This window comes from Loxodonta africana, chromosome 10, assembly GCF_030014295.1.
Source record: "Loxodonta africana isolate mLoxAfr1 chromosome 10, mLoxAfr1.hap2, whole genome shotgun sequence".
NCBI classification, from domain to species: Eukaryota; Metazoa; Chordata; class Mammalia; order Proboscidea; family Elephantidae; genus Loxodonta; species Loxodonta africana.
The window spans coordinates 110,397,973-110,419,433 of NC_087351.1; the positions used below are offsets into that span (position 1 = coordinate 110,397,973).

Consider the following 21,461-nt stretch of genomic DNA (forward strand, 5'->3'; position numbering starts at 1 on the left):
GTTGTCTAAGCTTGCCTTTGAAGCTCAGTGCTCCCAGCTTCTCACAAATATACTTGTTTCACTTGTTTTTTCAGGTCTTTGTTGTAAGGAGGGCTCGCCAGAAGTGTCTGTCTATTTCGCCGTCTTGGCTCCCCTGTCTTTGCTCTTTCTCTTTGAAATATTTCCTGCTCCATTTGGAATTAAAGGGAAAATAAGGAATGATCTAGACCAGTGGTTCTCAAAATATGATCTCTGATAAGCAGGAGCAACAGCAGCATTACCTGGGATCGTGTTAGAAATGTAAATTATCATACCACCACCTCATTTACTGATTCAGAAACACTGGGGGTTGGGGCCCAGCAATCTGGGTCTACCAAGCCAGACTCACCTGAAGCCAGGTGATTCTGATGCATGCTAAAGTTTGAGAACCACTGTTCTAGGCAAAATCCCTCACAAATCCCCCCCCCCTTTTTTTTTTGTCTTCCTGATAAGATCCTAGGTTTGGATCTTTTGGTCTTCCATTGTGGAGGCCCTTCTGCCAGGGCCTCTGGGTACATTATGCAAGTTGCACATCAGGGTGTGTGGTTGAAAAGTGAAAGGTGAGGGTTGAAATCCAGTAGCCCCTACTCACCTGGACAAGCATGCCACAGAGGCTGTATCTACCCACAGAGGACACCTTGCTCTAATTTCTCATCTGTGCAAGACCAACCTGTTCTCCTTCACCATTTCTCTGTGAGCCATTTGTCAACTGCGAAGGACAGCAGAAAATCTATCAGCACTCAGGGTTTGGAAATGAGTCTCACCTGCTAAATGCATTCACCTGTTCATCTATCTAACACATCTCTATGAATATCCAGTAGCAAGCTCTGCCCTGGAGGGGAGATAAAAGACCCTAAAACCAAAAGCAAAACCCAACCCTTTGCTGTCGAGTCAATTCCAACTCATATAGGGTCACTATGAGTCAGAAAAAAGACTCTGGGAACTTAGAATCTACCTGGGAAGAAGAAATGAACATGCAAGAGACAGTGAGAGAAAGATAAATGTGACATAAGGACCCAAATCCCCGCAGAAGGGGAAAGACCACAGGGAGACAGAAAAGGCAGAGATCAAATCATTGTGGTCTTGTGAGATTAGATACGGCTTCTCAGAGTCAACAGACAGCACCAACAATTTGGACACCAGCAATAACCACGCTTTATTTTTTCATGAGTTTTTTATTGAGATAAAATTCACCATCTTAACATGCACAATTAGTGTTCTTTAGTACACTCACAACGTTGTCTAACCATCACCACTAGCTAATCCCAGAATATTGTCATTACCCCAAACAGGAACTCCTTACCTGTTAGCAGCGACGCCCCTCTCCTCCCTTCCCCCAGCCCCTGGCAACACTGGTCTACTTTCTGCCTCTATGGATTTTGCAGTTCTGGACATTGCCTATAAATGGAATCATACAGTATGTGGTCTTTTGTGTCTGGCTTCTTTCACTTAGCATAATGTTTTCGAAACTGCTTAATGAGTATGGGGTTTCCTTCTGGGGTGATGAAAATAGTTTGGAAGTTAGTAAAAGGTAATAGTTGCACAACATTGCCAATGTACTAAATGCCACACTTTGAAATCGTTACTTAACGTTGTGTGAAATTTACCTCAATTAAAACAAAAAAGATAATTTTTTTTCTATGCACATACCCTTTGACCCAGAAGTTCCACTTTAGAAATTTCTCCTATGAGTGCACGTGAACACATGTGAAATGACGGATTAACAGGGTTAGTCACTGCAGCAAGGTTTGAAAGATCAGACCCTTAGAAACATCCTGATGTCTATCAGCAGGAGACCACTTAAATCAGGGATGTTGTTGTTGTATGCCCTGGAGTTGATTCAGGCTCAAAACGACCCTATAGCACAGGGTAGAACTGCTCAGTGGGGTTTTCTAGGCTGTAATCTTCACTTCCAGTGGGCAGGGTTGTGTCATCTGCATTATCAAAGGTTGTCAGTGAGTCTTCCTCCAATCCTGATGCTGAGTTCTTCTTCATATAATCCAGCTTCTTGGATTATTTGCTCAGCATAGAGATTGAATAAGTATGGTGAAAGGATATAACCCTGACACACATCTTTTCTGTTTTTAATAGCAAAAATTAGGAAACATAAATAGGGGAATGATTTAAAAATGAGGGTATATCTATACCTTGGAACACTATAAAAAAAACCAAAACCAAACCTACTGCTGTTGAGTCGATTCCGACTCATAGCGACCCTATAGGACAGAGTAGAACTGCCCCATAGTTTCCAAGGAGCGCCTGGCTGTACTTAAACCACTACGGCACCAGGGTTTCCATATACAGCAGTTAAAAAAACACAAGGTAGCTCTATATGTGCTAATATTGAAAGATGAATATGATATATTAATTGAAAAAAAATTACAGAAGAGTATTTCCGATGTTCATTTATAGGGGGAAATTTATTCAAATACTTGCAAAGAAGTTCTAGAAGGAAGCCACCCAACCGTTGACAGTGGTTCCCTCTGGGGAGGGATAAGACTTAATGGGATGCTCTGAAAGAACAAACTTCTGTATTAGATTTTTTAAAATAAATAAACAAATTTTATGTCTTTAATTTCAAAAATTTGTAAGAAAAGGTTGGGATATCTGATCTCATGGAATACTTGGCGGAATGACAAAGAGCTTTATAAAATGCTATATCACTTCCGTTCGGGGTGATGAAAAACTTGGAAATGGACGGTGCTAATGGTTGCACATGATAAAAGTAATTAATGTCACCGAATTACACCCATAAAAATTGTTGGAATGGCATTTTTTGTTGTTGTTGTTATTTATATGTGCTGCTGTCTTGGGCGGTGGAATTGATGCCTACTCATGGCGGCCCCATGTGTTTCCGAGTACTACTGTTCCATAGGGTTTCCTTGGCTGTAGGCTTTATGGAAGCATATCGCCAGGTCTTTTTTGCCGTGGCACCGCTGGGTGGGCTCAAACCACCAGCTTTTCGGTTACCAGCCAAGCACAAACTGTGTGCGCCATCCAGGGATCTTTCGTTATGTATATTCGTACTCACAACAATAAAAATAACAATAATACTATACCAATATATAGTATGGGTATTATTTTTATTGCATTGTCAGTTCACTGAAGGCCAGCCACTGTCTTGCTTAGTCATCGTATTTGCATACAGTTCATTCATTAATTTATTCAACTTTACACTAGAACGAAAGTTCCAAGAAGTCAGGGATGTTTGTCCACACTGTTCTCTTTTGCATTTCCGGTGCTTGCAACAGTTTTTGGTCCATAGTAGACGCTTAATAATTATTTGTTGAATTAAAAAGAAAAACTTAAAAAATTTACTGAGCAACTGCCATGTAACAGACTAGTAGATTCTCCACTAACTGCACGACAACGCTGCAAAAAATAGATATCAACTGACAATTATTCAGCAAGGCGCCCCCTCAGTGAAGCTCAAGGGCGTGTATCTTCTGTGTATTAGGTACCAAATCGCTAAGTCCTCAAGATGGCTGGGACCTAATTAGGGATCCCGGTAAAGACGAAAGTGAAGGTCGCCTACACTTAAAGGCTGGGAATTCCTCAAAGCTGGAGATCGCCTAGCAACTAGACTGAGGAGGCGGGCTACACTGCGCACGCGTACACACAGCGGGGCTTTTGCGCACGCGTCAGCGGCTGCCTCGGGGCGGTCCTGGCCTGACGGTTGCTAGGGTGACAGGGATACAACATGGCGGCCGGACCCTAACGCTCTCTCTCCCGGAACCACCGCGGAGGTCTTAGTGCGCGACTCGGTCTCAGGGAAGTGAAAGGCAGGGGGCCACACTCCTGCCCCTTTCTTCTCCGTCCTGTGTTGGCAACAGGTGGCCACCGGCTTCCGCACCCAGGATGAAGAGTGAGTGGAGCCGGGAGGGGCGGGACCCGAGATCGGGGGGCGGGGGCCGGAGAGGCCGAGGGGGTGGGGGGGGGTCGGGGGGGCCGGGGGGCCGTCCTTGTCCTCCTGCGGCCGCCGGGCGGGCCGGGGAGACACCGTGTGGAGCCCAGGAACCCCTCTCGGCTGACAGGAGCCGGCGCCTCCGGAGAGAGCTCGAGGGCTTCCGGCCGGTCTGGAAACGGGGGTCTTAGAGCGCCGATCGGAGCCCCTCTGAAGCATATTTTGGGGCAAGGTTGTTGGAATTTTGAGAATTGAGTGTGACTTTTTTTTTTAATGCCGGGCTGAACCTGAGCCTCCTTTCTTGAATATTCAGCGTTAAGTTAGTGAGTGCTCACAGTGTGCTCTCCCTGCCGTTTAATGACATCGGTTTAGTGTGCTCCCGAGAGAAAAGCTGAGCTGTGTATTTCCTTTTGTTGTTTTTTGCATCAAGCAGTAGTGATTTTTATAGAAAAGTCGAAACACCCTCTTAGTGAAATGAAAAACTGTTACTGGAAAGTTGAGAAATGAGATTGTTGTTGTTAGGTGTCCTGGAGTGGATTCCGACTCATGACCACCCCCTGTGAGAGAGTAGAGCTGCCCCATAGGGTTTTCTTGGCTTTAATCCTTACAGAAGCAGGAGGCAAGTCGCCAGGTCTTTCTCCCGCAGAGTGGCTGGGTGGGTTGAACTGCTAACCTTTCATGAGGTAACCCACTAGGTAGTCACCCAGAAAATGTAACAGGTAATTGGATTTGTGTTGTTGACAGTCCAAATGCAACGAATTAGAATTTTTTTTCCACATTAGTGCACAGATAAAATCGTGGTTTATGATTGTGAGCCAGAGGTGGCAAACATTCTGACGTTTTTTGCTGTGAAAATATTAAATTTGTTAGGTGTAGTTCTAATTTTAAATTTGCCTGGTATCCTAATTATTTGTCAGTTGATAACTTGTATAAGGCATAAACTGTGTAACAAAGATCCTTAAAATAATTCATCTTACCTCTTACAAAACAATTTTATTAATTTTGTTGACTATTGTTCACATGTTTATCTTTTTCATTAACGTACTACAGAAACTATAGTTAGAATACCAGGTCTACAAAAGGCTTTATACTTTTATTTATGGTGAGGACTTATATATGCCAAACCAATTGTCATCGAGTTGATTCCAACTCATAGCAAGCATATAGAATTATAGAACTGCACCCATAGGGTTTCGAAGGCTGTAATCTTAATGGAAGCAGACTGTCACATCTTGCTTCTGTGAGCTGTTGGTGGGTTCAAACCACCAACCTTCAAACTTGGTGCAGCCAGGCTTAACCACTGCACCACCAGAGCTCCTGGGCCATATATATATATGTTTTACTATATCCCCTTTTTTCTTCCCAGCTATTTATTTCGAAAACTTTCAAATCTACAGGAAAATTGCAAGAAGAGTATGTTGGGTATCCATAAATCCTTCAGCTAGATTCACCATTTTACTATAGGTTGACAGTTGGAACCTGCCCAGTGATTCCGCCAAAGAAGGGCCTGGCAATCTGCTTCTGTAAAGATTACAGCCAGGAAAACCCTGCGGAGCAGTCCTGCTCTGTAACACATGGAGGTGCCCTGAGTCAAAATCAACACCATGGCAAAACAACAGCAGCAACAACACTTGAGCTCTGGCCGCCTCCCCCTCTATGTATTTATTTATTTTTGCTGAACGTTTTGAGAATTAATTGCAGACATCATGGCATTTCAAAACTAATACTTCAGCAAGTACCTGCTAAGAACAGAGACATTCTCCTACCTAATCACAATACAAATAACACACTTAGGAAATTTAATATCAATACAATACTGTTATTCAATATACAGTCCATATACCCAAATTACCTGGTAGTCCCAATGATGTCCTTTATAACCCACTACTGTCGAGTCAATTCTGATGCATAGCAACCTTATAGGAAACAATAGAACCGCCCCATAGGGCTTCCAAGATTGTAAATCTTTAGGGAAGCCTACTGCCACATCTTTCTCCCAAGGAGTGGTTTGTGAGTTCAAACCACCGACTGTTAGGTTAGCAACCAACTGCTTTATCCACTGTGCCACCAGAGCTCCTTAATGTTCATTACAGTGGTTTTTATTTTTTCCAGAATCTAACCAAGAATACAAGTTGCGATTCATTGTCCTATGTCTTTGGTCTTCTTTAATTTGGTACCAGGCCCCAGCCTTTTGTGTCTTTCACGACTATGACATTTTTAAAGACCCTAGGCCAGGTGTTTCATCAGATGTCCCTCAATTTGGGTTTGTCTGTTTCCTCATAACCAGGTTTAGCTTAAATATTTTTGTCAGGAATGTACCAGGGGCGATGTTGTATCCCTGTCGGCACATTCCACCCAGAGGTGCGTGATGGCAGTGTGTCTCAGCTTTGACAGGGTTAGGTTTGATCATTTGATCATTCCCTTAAGGTGGTGTCCAGGTGTCTGCCAAGTTCTTCATTGTGAAGGCGCCTTTTGCCCCTTGTGATAAGAAGCAGTGGCGTCACTAGGGCTGGCGTGACCCGGTGCCATAACTCATGGTTGTCCACGCCCTCTCCATGGGCCTCCTCTTGTACCAGACCATACAGAATCCTTAGTAATGTTTTTGTGCTAATATTACTCGTAAATCGTAATTCCCGTATATCACTCCTTCGTTTCCTTTAATTGCTACTTAATCCTAAAAAAGTTATTGATACGGGGTTACAAATACTAATTACCACAATATTGTAGCTAAAACACCAGAAAATTTGACAGAATCGGTGACTATAAAAAACGTAAGCAACAATGAAAACAACAACGCGTGCTTGTAGCATGTGGAGACGAAACCACGTGATTCAAGGTGTCATTGTAACTGGGTAATAATGACAGCTCTGACCAGAGTGCATTAGAAGGTTCAAAAAGTCAATTAGCATAGAGTTTTAGCCTTGTAGTTATATTGAATATGTAAGCCGGGCTTGAGAAAAATGTTTTTGTTGTTATAACTAACTACAGGGATATTTTTATAAAAATTAATAAATTTCTGCTGAAACACTATACCAAGATTTTATAGTCATTTTGGTGTCACCTCCTCTGACAGTGTCACCTGGTGTGGTCCACATACCCCCACACCCCTTTAGTGATGCCACTGATGATAAGTAATTTTTATAGTGTTACATTCCTTTGTTTTGTTTTATTTTTACATTCTTACATTGAGATATAATTCACATACCCATAAAATTCACCCCTTAAAGCATAGAGTTCAGTGATTTTTAGTATGTAAAAATTAAAAAATGTATTTGTTTTTAAGAATTAATTAAAATTTAATTTTTTGACTAGGTGATACGTGCAGATGTTACAAAATAAAGGACAAAAAGGTATAAGATCAAAAAGTAAGACTTCTTCCACCCTTACCTCTTAGGTCCTTTGTGTCCCCTTGCTAGAGGCAACCACTCTTACAGTTTCCTGCGTGTCCTTACAGAGATATCTGTGTATTTACAGGCTTAAATGTGTATCTGTTCTCCTTTTGTTAACACTAACATTAGCACTTTATACACACGCACATATGTATACACATGTATGTATATTAACATTCGTATTTCAAATATTAGATATTATTTGAAATGTAGGTTCTTTTAGATGGTCATTTTGGTAGTTTTCAATCACTTGGTCCAGCGGTGACATCTTTATTCTCCCTGTCTTCCTTCCACATTAAAATCCAGTCCGAGAACTAGTATGATCTATTATACAAACCAAACCCCTTGCCATTGAGTCAATTCCAACTCATAACAACTCTATAGGACAGAGCAGAACTGCCCCGTAGGGTTTCCAAGGAGTGGCTAGTAGATTTGAACTGCTCTTAACCACTGGGCCACCAGGGTTCCGCAATGCCTACCAGTGGAGAAAATATTCCAGCACAGGAAATCACTGAAACAGAATCATGGAAGTAGAATGAACAGGAAAAGTGACTAATGGTAAAATTGGACTGAAAGCTGAGGGTCAAGAGTAGTGTTGGGAATGCTAGTGTATCATGTCAGCTGTTATTCTAGGGTTTCCTAGATGGCATTTTCATATTTTATAAGCAGTCGCCAAATGTGTTGATCATTTTGGAGACTATTTCTTTTTGTTTTACATCATTTGCAATAGGAGGTGGCAAGGGGTAATATGGTATAGTTAAGAGCACAGGCTTTGGAGTCAGGCAGACATGGCATCCTCAGGCATGTTACGATGTTTCTTACTCTTCAGTTTTCTCATAGCTCCAGTTATCTGTGATGTGTAACAGATCATCTCAATTTAGTAGCTTAAAATAACAATGGTCATTATTATCTCATTGTTCTATGGGTTGACTGGGCTCAGCTAGGCAGGTTTTACTTGGGATCTCTCCTGCAGTTACATTCAGATGTTGGTTGGAGCTAGAGTCATCTCAGAAGTTTCCTCCCTCCTGTGTCTGGCAGTTGGTGCAGACTGTAAGCTGGGACCTCACTGGAGCTGTCAGCCAGAACCCTGGAGGGTAGTTTTCGTGTGGCTTGGGCTTCCTCACAACATGGCAGTTACCTATCGAGTATGAGTATCCTAAGAGTGCAGTCTTTTCTAACCTTGCCTCAGAAGTTGCACAGTGTCACTTCTACAGTCCCCCAGATTCAAGGGGAGAGGGTATAGATCCCATTTCTTGATGGGAGGAGTGTCAAAATCACATTGTAAGATGAGCCTGTCAGATGGGATACATAGAGGCTGCCATCTTTGGAAAATAAAGTCTTCCACGCTTACCTTTAAACAGGGATAATAATACCTATCTCATAGGATTGTTTCAAAGGTTAAATGAGATAGTGTATGTAAAGCTCTAGCATAGTGCCTGGTACATGGCAAATTGTTAATAAGTTATTTGCAATTGTAGTGGCTGAAAGGCAGGAATATAGAAGGGTAAAGAAAGACAAGCATTAGTCAGATGATTATTATGAAAAGTTTTACCCTTATCTAATCTAGTTGGAGTACCAATTTTTTACCTGTCTAAATTTTTAAAAAATTATTTTTTGTTGTTGTTGAGAATATACACAGCGAAAACATAATGTTCCTGTCTAATCTTTTGAGTTGGTGTTATCAATTTGATCCCAGATATATAGATCAAAGATGAAAATATTAAAGATTTTTACCAACTTCTGCAGTCTGAAATTGATCAAACATGCAATCAGGATGTATTGATAAGGCTCCAGGAATTGATGGAATACCAATTGAGATGTTTCAACAAACAGATGCTGTGCTGGAAAATGTTCACTCGTCTTTGGAAGACAGCTACCTGGCCAACTAAATGAAAGAGATCCATATTTACGCCTATTCCAAAGAAAGGTGATCCAGTCAAATGTGGAAACTATCAAACAGTATTGTTAATATGACACACAAGTAAATTTTTGCTGAAGATCACTCAAAAGTGACGGGAGCAGTATATGGACAGGGAACTGCCAGAAATTTAAGTCAGATTCAGAAGAGGATGTGGAACCTGGGATATCATTGTTGATGTCAGATGGATCTGAAAGTAGAGAAGACCAGAAAGATGTTTACCTGTGTTTTATTGATTATGCAAAGGCATTCAGCTGTGCAGATCATAACAAATTGTGGATAACATTTCGAAGAATGGAAATTCCAGAATACTGAATTGTGCTCGTGAGGAAACTGTACATGGATCAGAAGGCAGTCATTCAAACAGAATAAGGGGATACTGTGTGATTTAAAGGCAGGAAAGGTGTTCGTCAGGCTTGTATCCTTTCACCATACCTATTCAGTCTGTATGCTGAGCAAATAATCTGAGAAGCTGGACTTTAGGAAGAAGAATGGGGCATCAGGATTGGAGGAAGGCTCATTAGCCACCTGTGTTATGCAGATGACACAAACTTGCTTGCTGAAAGTGAAGAGGACTTGAGTCACTTAATGACGAAAATCAAAGACCACAGCCTTTAGTGTGGATTACACCTCAACACAAAGAAAACAAAAATCCTCACAGCTGAACCAATAAGCAACATCATGATAAATGGAGAAAAGATTGAAGTTGTTAAGGATTTCATTTTACTTGGATCACAATCAACAGCCTTGGAAGCAGTCAAGAAGCCAAAAGCACATTGCATTGGGCAAGTCTGCTGCAAAAGACTTCTTTAAGGTGTTAAAAAGCAAAGATATCACTTTAAGGACTATGGTGTACCTGACCCAAGCCATGGTGTTTTCAATCACCTCATATGCATGTGAAAGCTGGACAATGAATAAAAGACAGGAAAAGAGTTGATGTCATTGATTTATGGTGTTGGTGAAGAACATTGAATATACCATGGACTGCCAGAAGAACGAACAAGCCTGTGTTAGAAGAAGTACAGCCAGAACATGAAGCTTGTAAGACTTGTCTTACATACTTCAGGCATGTTATCAGGCAGGACCAGTCCGTGGAGAAGGACATCATGCTTGGTGAGGTAGAGGGTCAGGAAAAAAGAGGAAGACCCTCAATGAGATGAATTGACACAGTGGCTGCAACAATGGCCTTAAGCATAGCAAGGATTGCGAGGATGGCACAGGACCAGGCAGTGTTTCGCTCTGTTGTACATAGGGTCGGTAATGAATCATAACCATTATTGTCAAGTTGGACAGCACCTAACAACAGCAACATAGATCTTAAAAGAGTATAATGCTTTAGGCAGACATTCTTTGTTAGTTAAAACTCTTGTTTAGTTTTAAGAAGACTTCAGGGGATATTTTTGGCTTAAGGTTTAAAGATTATTTTAGGGCAGTAGTTTTTGGGGTTCATCCAGCTTCCATGCCTCCATAAAGTATGGATTTCATGAGAATTTGAAATTCTGTTCTGCATTTTCCCCTTTTTGCTTGGGATTCATCTATAAAATTTATGATCAAAATGTTCAGTAATGGTTGCTGGGTACCATCCGGTTATTCTGGTCTCATGGCAAAGGAGGCAGTTGTTCAGGGAGGCGATCAGCCACACATTCCATTTCCTTCCTGACTCTCTTCCACTGTTGCTCCAAGTGAATAGAGATCAATTGTGGTACCTCGGATGGCTGTTTGCAGGCTTTTAAGACCCCAGGCACTACGCAACGAACTAGGATCCTGTCTAAACTTTTTTTTTGGAAAGATTTTTATTTGATTTTTCAAGATAAGTCAAAAGCATGCCCTTTTTTAAAACTGAAATGTTGGTCTTTGTTTTAAGTGGGTCCATGATACGTTGCCTTTTCTGGTATCAGTTATTCTCTGATATTAAGGACCTCTGTCTGGGAGACAGTTTCTTGGAAGACATGGGCTTTTCCCTGACCATGTGTTATGTTGAAGCATCAATCCCGTTGCTCTTTGGTGGGTGACTGTCTGGTCAGAGACTGAACCCCTCATACCTCCTGAGGGACTGGAGACTCTGCAAACAGACCAGCTGCCCAGCCTTATTGGAGCAGTGGACGGAGGCTTGCTTTGGAATCAGGGGTAGGCATGGGTCCTAATCTGGGCACTCTTGGGTCCCCTTGGATAGGTCACTGAGTTTCTCTGAGCCCCGCCTTTCTCATCTGTAAAATGGGTTTAAAATCTACCTATCAAGATATTTTTCTTTTTTCCTTAATTGTCCTTTAAGAGAAAGTTTATAGTTCAAGTTAGTTTCTCATGCAAAAATTTATATACACATTTTTATGTGGCCCTGGTTGCTCTCTCTATAATGTGACAGCACACTCCTCCTTTCTACTCCGGATTTCCCGTGTCCATTTAACCAACTTCTGTCCCTTTTTGCCTTCTCATCTCACTTCCGGACAGGAGCTGCCCATTTAGTCTCATGTGTCTACTTGAGGTATGATTTTATGTCTTATAGTCCAATCTAATCTTTGTCTGAAGAGTTGGCTTTGGGAGTGGTTTCAGTTCTGGACTGATAGTCTGGGGTCCATGTCTTCCAGGGTGCCTCCGGTCTCAGTCATACCATTAAGTCTGGCCTTTTTACTGGAATTTGAATTCTGCACCCCACTTTTCTCCTGCCCCATCAGGAACTCTCTGTTGCGTTCCCTGTCAGGGTGGTTACTGATGATAGCGGGGTACCATCTAGTTCTTCTGGTCTCAGGCTGATGGAGTCTCTGGGGTGTGTAGTCCTTTCTGTCTCTTGGGCTAATATATTCCTTTTGTCTTTGGTGTTTTTCATTCTCCTTTGCTCCAGGTGCGTTGGGACCAATTGATGTATTATTTAGATGGCTGCTTGCTAGCTTTTAAGACCCCAGATGCCACTCACCAAACTGGGATGCAGAACATTTTCTTAATAAACTTTGTTATGCCGCTTGCCCTAGATGTCCCCTGAAACCATGGTCCCCCGACCTCCACCCCTGCTGCTCTGTCCTTCAAAGTGGTTGGTTGTATTCAGGAAACTTCTTAGCTTTTGGTTTAGTCCAGTTTTGCTAACTTTCCCTGTTTTGTGTGTTGTCTTTCCCTTCACCTAAGATAATTCCTGTTTACTATCTAGTTAGTGAATACCTCTCTCCCTCCCTCCCCACCCTTGTAACCATCAAAGAATGTTTTCTTCTGTGTTTAAACCATTTCTTGAGTTCTTATAATAGTGGTCTCACACAATACTTGCCCTCTTTTGCAGCTGACTAATTTCACTCGGCATAATGTCTTCCAGATTCACGCATATTATAAGATGTTTGGCAGATTCGTCATTGTTCATCATTGCGTAGTATTCCGTTGTGTGAATATACCATAATTTGTTTATCCATTCATCCATTGATGGGCGTCTAGGTTGTTTCCATCTTCTTGCTATTTTGAACAGTGCTGCAGTGAACATTGGTGTGTATATATCTGTTTGTGTAAAGGCTCTTATTTCTCTAGGATATATACCAAGGAGTGGGATTGCTGGATCATATGGTAGTTCTATTTCCAGCTTTTTAAGGAAGCGCCAAATCAATTTCCAAGGTGGTTGTACCATTTTACATTCCCACCAGCGGTGTGTAAGTGTTCCAGTCTCTTCACAACCTCTCCAACATTTATTATTTTGTGTTTTTTGGATTAATGCCAGCCTTGCTGCAGTGAAATGGAATCTCATTGTAGTATTAATTTGGATTTCTCTAATGGCTAATGATCGTGAGCATTCCCTCATGTATCTGTTAGCTACCTGAATGTCTTCTTTGGCGCTGTATAAACTTTTTAATAGGCTATTCATAATAAAAAAAATACTTAAGAAAAAAAAAAGGAGCTTCATGTTCTGAAGGCTGTAATAGTTTGTTATTATTACAGAAAAATGAAATAATTATCTGTTGTCATTGCAGTGAAATGTGACCTTTCTGTCCCTGATAAACGTCAGTGTTTTCACAGGATCAAAGATGGAAAGTATTTCAGATAATCTTGTTCCAGCCGCCCTTTCTCAGTGTGCACCTCAGTTTCTGCTTTTGTAAACATATGCCTCAACTAACAACTTTTTCGGAAACCCTGGTGGCGTAGTGGTTAAGTGCTACGGCTGCTAACCGAAGGGTCAACAGTTCGAATCCGCCCGGCTATGTGTCAGAATCAACTCGACGGCAGTGGGTTTGGTTTTTCTTGGGTAACAACTTTTTCCCTTTAAATTAAAAAGAAAGTTAAGCCAAGGTAATATGGGCTTTGTGATAAATTCAGACAGTAGAAGTTTTTAAGTTAGTTTCAGGACCTTCCTCTGTGAAGCAAAATAAATCTTGGTTGACATTTTCAGAGATATACTTGCAGAAATTTTTTGCGCCTATTTTCTGCATACATACGTGTGTGTGAATGTGTATTTATTCCTTAAACACTCAGAGCTAAATGGGAGCATATTAAGTGTGTTGTACTGTACCATGCCGGGGTGGTGCTGCAGTGAAGATTCCTGACACAGGCCTTGGAGTAGTTCTGCAAGGGGCATGTGTTCTTAGCAGTGGACTTGCTGGGCTGAAGGATGCAATTTAAATAAACGGTTTCATAAATTTATGATTGATATTGTGTCCTTTTGTGTATTCGTGATGATTGGTAATCTCTGTCACAGTTTTCCTTGCTACACCAAGTAATTAATAGGATTAGTAGGATACCACCCTCTTCATGGAAGGTTCCTGACCCTGTTTCAGGAATTTGGTTTGAATGACTTACTCTCTTGGAGAGAGAGTGGAAATCTGAAAGAAGCTCAGTTCCTCTTCTTCCACACTGTCTTTGCGAGTTGTACTCAGTAGTTAATTTCACCGATTCTTTACAGCTGTGAGACTGGGAAGCCCACAGCTCTGATGCGTATCACCTTCCTTGATTAAACTCTTCAGAAACAACGCAAGAAAAAAACATTTGCGCTTGAACGTGACAAGTTTCGCATTTCACAAAAGGAAGTGAATTTGACCTTCACTTTCACACATTAAATTAGGCTTATGTTTCACTTCAACAAACAAGCCCTGGTTAAATAAAAGTGAATAGATTCTTAATTATTAATTAATAAACAGACTCACTTATCTTCCTTGTTGTGCCCTTTCATCTAGTTACATTATTTTAATTCCTCTTTGTTCTCGAGTTTTTTTTTTTGGAAGTGTTTACTCTGGTCCCATTAATATGGGGCAGATATGTGCGTCTGAGGTTGTTACCCATCTGACTTTAAAGGCATTTGAAAACATGCCCAGTCCTGCTGGAGAGAACAGGAGGATACTTTTCCTCAGTGCGGTTTTTGCATAGGGATTGTTTCTTTCCCTGTTTTTCATCCTTGTTTTATACCCCAGACCTTCAGTCTTTCGGAAAAGCCATGGGGGAAACAAGTGACCCTTTCTCTACCACAACCCATTTCCAAGGCAGTGCGTAGCATTTATAGCTGGTTGGAATGGTCTGGGGCCAGCCTGAATGTTGGCGCGCACTCTAGGTTTGTGTAACTCAACCACTTTAAAAGTCAGTTTGAACCTTAAACCAAAAATATCCCCTGGAGTCATCTTAAAACTGAACAGTACTTTAACCCAACTAGTGAGAAAGTTCTGCCTTGAGCATTACACTCTTCTAAGAACTATCTACATGGGATCAGATTGACTAGGAACCTTAGGGGGCGGCGGCAAGTTTGTATTAAAGAGAGAGGAACACCTCAGAAAAGGAAAGTGAGAATGGTTGCACAACTCAGAGAATGTAGTCACTGTCACTTAATTGTACATGTGGAAGCCGTTAAATTGGTATATGTTTTGCTGTGTATATTTTCAGCAACAACAACAAACTAAATAAAATTTAGAAACAAAGTCACAGTTAAGTCTGCTTAATTTTGTGATGAAATACAAATTGGTAATCGTTACATAAAATTCCCCTTTCCTCTCCTCTTACATTTTAATTCCTCCGTCCTCAGCCTTGCTTTCAGTAAGTGTCATTTTTTCCAGCGAAATGAGTGTCTCCCTTTAAGCGGATGTTCTTGTTTTCAGACAGTTAACGTTAAGATGATGTTTCTCTTGGCAGTTAGCTAACAGCCTCAGTGACTTCTTAAGGTTCTTGAAAATTCCCACCACTGCCCCACACGCATCTGAAGTAATATATGTTCATGGTAGACACTTAAAGACATAGAAAAGTCTAAGGTAGAAAATTAAAATTGGTTTCAGTCCCACCCCGGTATAGATACCTTAAATATTTATGTTCAGGATTTTCTGTGCACTGTTTCGTGTGATCATTATTGACCTTTTTCCCCCTTAACATTAAATTATGGGTGAGCGTTTTCCCCGACATTAAACATCATTTGAAAGCATCATTTTTAATAGCTACCTAACATTTCAGCCTGTGGCTATTCTATAATTTACTGAATCAGCTCCTTGATATTAGATATTTAGTTTCTAGCATTCTGCTGTTATGACCCTGTGGGGAACATCTTTGTCTATACATTTTCTTGTATCTCTGTATATATGACTTAGGACAAAAAAAAAAAATACGACTTAGGACAGAGACCCGTAAATGTCATTACTGAGCCAAAGGGTATGGACTGTTTTGTTTCTAATGTCTCTTTTTTTTTTTTTTAGGTGGTGCTATGGATTGAACTGTGTCCCCTGAAAATATGTGTTGTAAATCCTAACCTCCATGCCTGTGGTCATAATACCATTGGGAATGGGTTGTCTTTGTCATGTTAGTGAGACAGGGTTAGTGTAGGGTGTTGGAATGTATTGAATTGTGTTCCCTCTGAAATACGTATCAACTTGGTTAGGCCATCTATGGTTGTCCTCCATTTTGTGATTTTCCTATGTGTTATAAATCATAATCTCTGCCTGTGGTTAAAAGAGGATTAGGGTGGGATGTAACACCCTTGCTCAGGTCACATCCCTGATCCAATGTAAAGGGAGTTTCCCTGGGGTGTGGCCTGTACCACCTTTTATCTTACAAGAGATAAAAGGAAAGGGAAGCTGAGCAGAGAGTTGGGGACCTCACACCACAAAGAAAGAAGCACCCGGAGCAGAGTGCATCCTTTGGACCTGGAGTTCCTGCGAGGAGAAGCTCCTAGTCCAGGGGAAGATTGACAAGAAAGACCTTTGTCTAGAGCCAACAGAAAAAGAAAGCCTTCTCCTGGAGCTGACACCCTCAATTTGGACTTCTAGCATACTAGGTTGTGAGAAAATAAATTTCTCTTTGTTAAAGCCATCCACTTGTGGTATTTCTGTTATAGCAGCACTAGATAACTAAGATGTGTTTTGAATCAGTCTCTTTTGAGATATAAAAGAGATTAAACAATAAGCGAGGGAGCGGAGATGGGGGAAGAGAGATGCGAAGCTACATGAAGATCACCCAGGAGCAGAAGCTCAGAAGAAACAAGGACCTTTCTCCAGAGCTGACAGAGAAAGATTTCCTCTAGAGCTGGCACCCCAAATTAGGATGTCTAAACCGCAAGAAAATAAATTTGTTCATTAATGTCACCCCTTTGCAGTATATCTGTTACGGCAGCACTAGATAACTAAAACAGGTAGGTATTCTCTAATTGATAGACTTCGTTTTTTTAGGGTAGTTTTCTATTTACAGAAGAATTGAGCAGATAGTGCATAGAGTTCCATATACACCGCCCCTCACCGCAGTTCCCTCTCTTGTTAACATCTTGTGTTAGTATGGTTCATTTGTTACAATTAATGATGAATATTGATGCATCATTATTAACTAAGAATATTGAACATACCATGGACTGCCAGGAAAATGAAGAAACCTGTCTTGGGAGAAGTACAACTGGAATACTCCTTAGAAGCAAAGACGGCAAGACTTCATCTCACGTACTTTGGACATGTTATCAGGAGGGACCAGTCTCGGGAGGACGACATCATGCTTGGTAAAGTAGAGGGTCTCCAAAAGAGAGCAAGACCCTCAGTGAGATGGATTGACACAGTGGCTGCAACAGTGGGCTCAAGCATAGCAGAGATTTTGAGGATGGCGCAGGACTGGGCCATGTTCTGTTCTATCGTACATAGGGTCGCTATGAGTCGGAACTGACCCGATGGCACCTAACAGCAATTATTAACTGAAGTGCATAGTTTACATGAACCTTCACTGTTTGTATTGTACAGTTTTGACAAATACATAATGACATGTAGCCACCATTACCGGTTAACAGAAGAGTTTTGCCACTCTAAAAATCCCGTGTTTCACCTGTTTACCTCTGCCTTCCTCCCCTCCAATCCCTGGCAACCACTGATCTTTTTACTGTCTCTGTAGTTTTGCGTTTTCCAGAATGTCATATAGTTGGAATCATGCAATACACAGCCCTTTCAGACTGGCTTCTTCAGTTAGCAATGTGCATTTAAGTTTTCTCCCTGTCTTTTCATGGCTTGATAGCTCATTGCTTTTATTTATTTTTATTGTGCTTTAAGGGAAAGTTTACAGATCAAGTCAATCTCTCATACAAAAATTTGTATACACCTTACTGTGCACTCCTAGTTGCTCTCCCACAATGAGACAGCGCACTCCTTCTCTCCACCCTGTATTCCCTGTGTCCAGCTTCTGTCCCCCTCTGGCTTCTCATCTCCCCTCCAGATAGGAGCTGCCCACGTAGTCTCATGTGTCTCCTTCAGGCAAGAAACTCACTCCTTACCAGTATTATATTCTATCTTACAGTCTAGTCCAATCCCTGTCTGAAGAGTTGGCTTTGGGAATGGTTCCAGTCTTGGGCTAACAGAAGGTCTGGGGATCATGACCTCCAGAGTCCTTCTAGTCTCAGTCAGACCATTAAATTTGGTCTGTTTACAGAAATTTGAGGTCTGCATCCCATTGCTCTCCTGCTCCCTCAAGGATTCTCTGTTGTGTTCCCTGTGAGGGCAGTCATCGGTTGTAGCCAGGCACCCACTAGTTCTTCTGATCTCAGGCTCATGTAGTCTGTGATTTACGTGGCTATTTCTGTCTTTTGGGCTCGTAATTACCTTGTGTCTTTGGTGTTCTTCATTCTCCTTTGCTCCAGGTGGATTGAGACCAACTGATGCATCTTAGATGGCTGCTTGCTAGCATTTAAGACCCCAGACGCCACTCACTAAAGTGGGATGCAGAATGTATTCTTAATAGATTTTATTATGCCAATTGACCTCAATGTCCCCGGGTACTGTGGTCCCCAGACTCCCGCCCCTGCTACTCTGGCCTTCGAAGTGTTTGGTTTATTCAGAAAACTTTTTGCTTTTGGTTTAGTCCAGTTGTGCTGACCTCTCCTGCATTGTGTGTTGTCTTTCCCTTCACCTAAAATAGTTCTTGTCTGCCATCTAATTAGTGAGCTCATTGCTTTTAACAGCTAAATAATATTCTGTGGAATGGATGTACCACAGTTTATCTGTTAAAGGACATCCTTGGTTGCTTTGGAAACCCTGGTGGCGTAGTGGTTAAGTTCTATAGCTGCTAACCAAAAGGCTGGCAATTCAAATCCACCAGGTGTTCCTTGGAAACTCTATTGGGCAGTTCTTCTCTGTCCTGTAGGGTCACTATGAGTCGGAATCAACTCGATGGCAACGGGTTTGGTTTTTTGGCTTTGGTTGCTTTTAGTTTGTGAAGACAGTTTGTGTCTTCTCTCTTTTTTTCCTTGGGTAGCCTGGCTAGAAGTTTATCAATGTTATCAGTCTTTTCAAAGAACCAGCTTTGATTTCATGATTTTTATCTGTTTTCCTGTTTGATTGATTTGTGCTCTCATTTTTATTATTTCTTTTCTTCTGCTTGCTTTAGGTTTATATTTCCTAAGATGGGAGGTTAGGGCATTGATTTTAGATCTTTCTTTTTTTCTGATACATGCATTCAATGCTATAAATTTCCCTCTGAGCATCACTTTTGCTGCATCCTGAAAGTTTTGATGTATTTTGCTTCATTTTCATTTAGTTCAAACTATTTTTTAATTTCTCTTGAGACTTCTTTGGCCCTCTAAAATCTTTTTCCTACTTACACAGGTATGCATGCTCAGTGTGGACTATTCAAACAGTACAGAAATGCTGAAGTGCTGAAGCTGACAGTGAGCTACCTCCCCGGTGCCATCTGCCCCCAAGCACATCGTCACCAGGGAGTGTTGCGGGCGTTTTCTGTGGTCTCGATGTACGCCACCACACTGGTTTCCCCGTCAGTTGTGCCCTGCCTCGCCACAACCTTATTTGTGTTGAGTACAAGTATTTGTTAAACTTTTGCCAATTTGCTAGGTGAAAGGTCTTTTTTTTTTTTTTTTAACAAAACTTTCTACCCGGTATTCCTTTGACTGCTATTAGTTCCCTCCCCACCCGTTGACCATTTTTATCTAAAGTGAATTGTTTTATCACACCCTTTTTGTCATACCCATTTTTCCATGGAGAGATATTGTCGTTTTACGTATTTATTTGAAAGTGGTCTTCATAATTAGGTATATTAGCTTATTGTCTTTTGCGAAGTTTTTGGCCTAAATATGTGAAACCACGTGGATAGGACCACTCGTGGCTCTTCCTTCCTTGTCGCACATCTGCTTTAAAAGCCATTTCCATTTTACGGGCTGTGACAAAGGGCCTTTCTCGTTAACTGGTGGGGAACTAGCCTTCCTCCTAAAGAGACATGACAAACACGGAATTCGCTCTATAAGTTACCAATTTTCAGAATACGCAGTTGGTGTAATAGTCACCTCCAATGGTGGCGAATGACGTTTTCTCTTTCTCTTTGTATGTGTGTGTATTATAATTGATAAAGTGTATCTCTTGGGGCCGTTGTGAGGACAGAATGAGCGAATATCTGCAAAGTGTCAAGTACAGTGATGAGTGTCCCGTCCAGGTTAGATACGAGATTACCAAGTAGCTTTCCAGAATGACTGCACTGGTTTTCGTTCCCTCCGACGGTGTGTGAGCATCTTCATTACAATACATCCATGAGGATATATTGACTGTGAACTGGAAAAAACAATGGAGAAGGCCTGTTCTGTGGGAAAAATCGTTCTCATTGTTTTCTTTTGCATATTTTTGTGAGTTTGGTCATTTTTCATCTATTGGGTATTTGTATTTATCCTATTGTTGAGATGTTATAATTTTACTTAATTACCTTATAATAACCCTTGTACAGTAAGGATACTAGCTCTTCATTTAACCTATTGCTTATAAATATCTCATGCTAGTTTCTCATTTACTTTTTTTTGGCCTGTGTTTTTATTTTGTTATTTTTAATTTTCTCATAGATTATTTTTATTTCATAGATTGTAATTTGTTTTAAGATATTACTATATGAAAATAAGTCCTTAGTTTCTAGTTTCATAATCCATTCTCCCTGAGGAATCCATAAGGAAAATATTCCTTGCCCCTTAAATTGTTTTTAGTTAATTGCTTCTTAAAAATAAATAACGCATATACAAAGCGTAAAATAAGAAGCACAGGATATGTAGTGAAAAGTGAGTCTTCTTCTATCCCCCAGCCACCCAGACTCCCTGCCCTGAAGCATCCACTGCGAGGACTTTCTTGCGTTCCTTCTAGAGATTGTGTATACATGAGCACAGATGTGTGGGTGTGTGTACTAGTTTGCTACTGCAACAAGTTGTCACCAACTTAGCGTCTTAAACATCACAGATTCCTTATCTCACATTTCTGGAGATCAGGAGTCTGAGATGGGTCTCAGTGGGCTAAAGTCAGGTTGCCGACAGGGCTGGGTGCCTTCTGGAGGCTCTAAGGAGAATCCGTTCCCTTGCCTTTTCCAGCTTCTGGAGCCACCTGTACTCCTTGGCTCATAGTCTCTTTCTCCATCTTCAAAGCTAGCAGCATAGCATCTTGAAATCTGTCTGACTCTGACTCCTCTGCTTCCCCTTTTAATTTATAAGGACCCATGTTATTACATTGGGCCCACCAGATAATCCAGGATAATTTCCTTATTTTAAGGTGAGCCGATTGTAGTTGTTAGGTGCTGTTGAGTCGATTCGGACTTAAATGACCCTGTGTACAACAGAATGAAATACTGCCCGGCCCTTCGTCACGCTCCCAATTATCGCTGCGTTTGAGCCTGTTGTCGCAGTAGCCGCTGTGTCAGTCCATCTCATTGAGGGTCTTTCTCTTTTTTGCCAAGCATGATGTCCTTCTCTAGGGACTGGCCTCTCTTGATAACATGTCCACAGTATGTGAGATGAAGTCTCACCATCCTCCCTTCTAAGGAGCATTCTGCCTGTAATTCTTCCAGGACAGAT

General features: G+C 41.3%; 1 protein-coding gene across 11 annotated transcripts in view; it reads left to right on the forward strand.

Moving 5' to 3' along the window:
* Nucleotides 1–2,624: 2,624 nt before the first annotated feature.
* MOK (MOK protein kinase) overlaps nucleotides 2,625–21,461 on the forward strand; it is a 62,842-nt gene continuing 44,005 nt past the window's right edge. For 4 of the 11 annotated variants that reach the window (XM_064292963.1, XM_064292965.1, XM_064292955.1 and 1 more), the window contains exons 1-2: nucleotides 2,625–3,883; nucleotides 7,235–7,272. In XM_064292963.1, the coding sequence (XP_064149033.1) occupies nucleotides 7,248–7,272 (25 nt within the window). In that variant the 5' untranslated portion in view covers nucleotides 2,625–3,883; nucleotides 7,235–7,247. Of the gene's footprint in view, nucleotides 3,884–7,234; nucleotides 7,288–15,861; nucleotides 19,436–21,461 lie in introns of all 11 variants that reach the window. The other 7 variants (XM_064292961.1, XM_064292957.1, XM_064292962.1 and 4 more) reach the window with 5 other exon arrangements.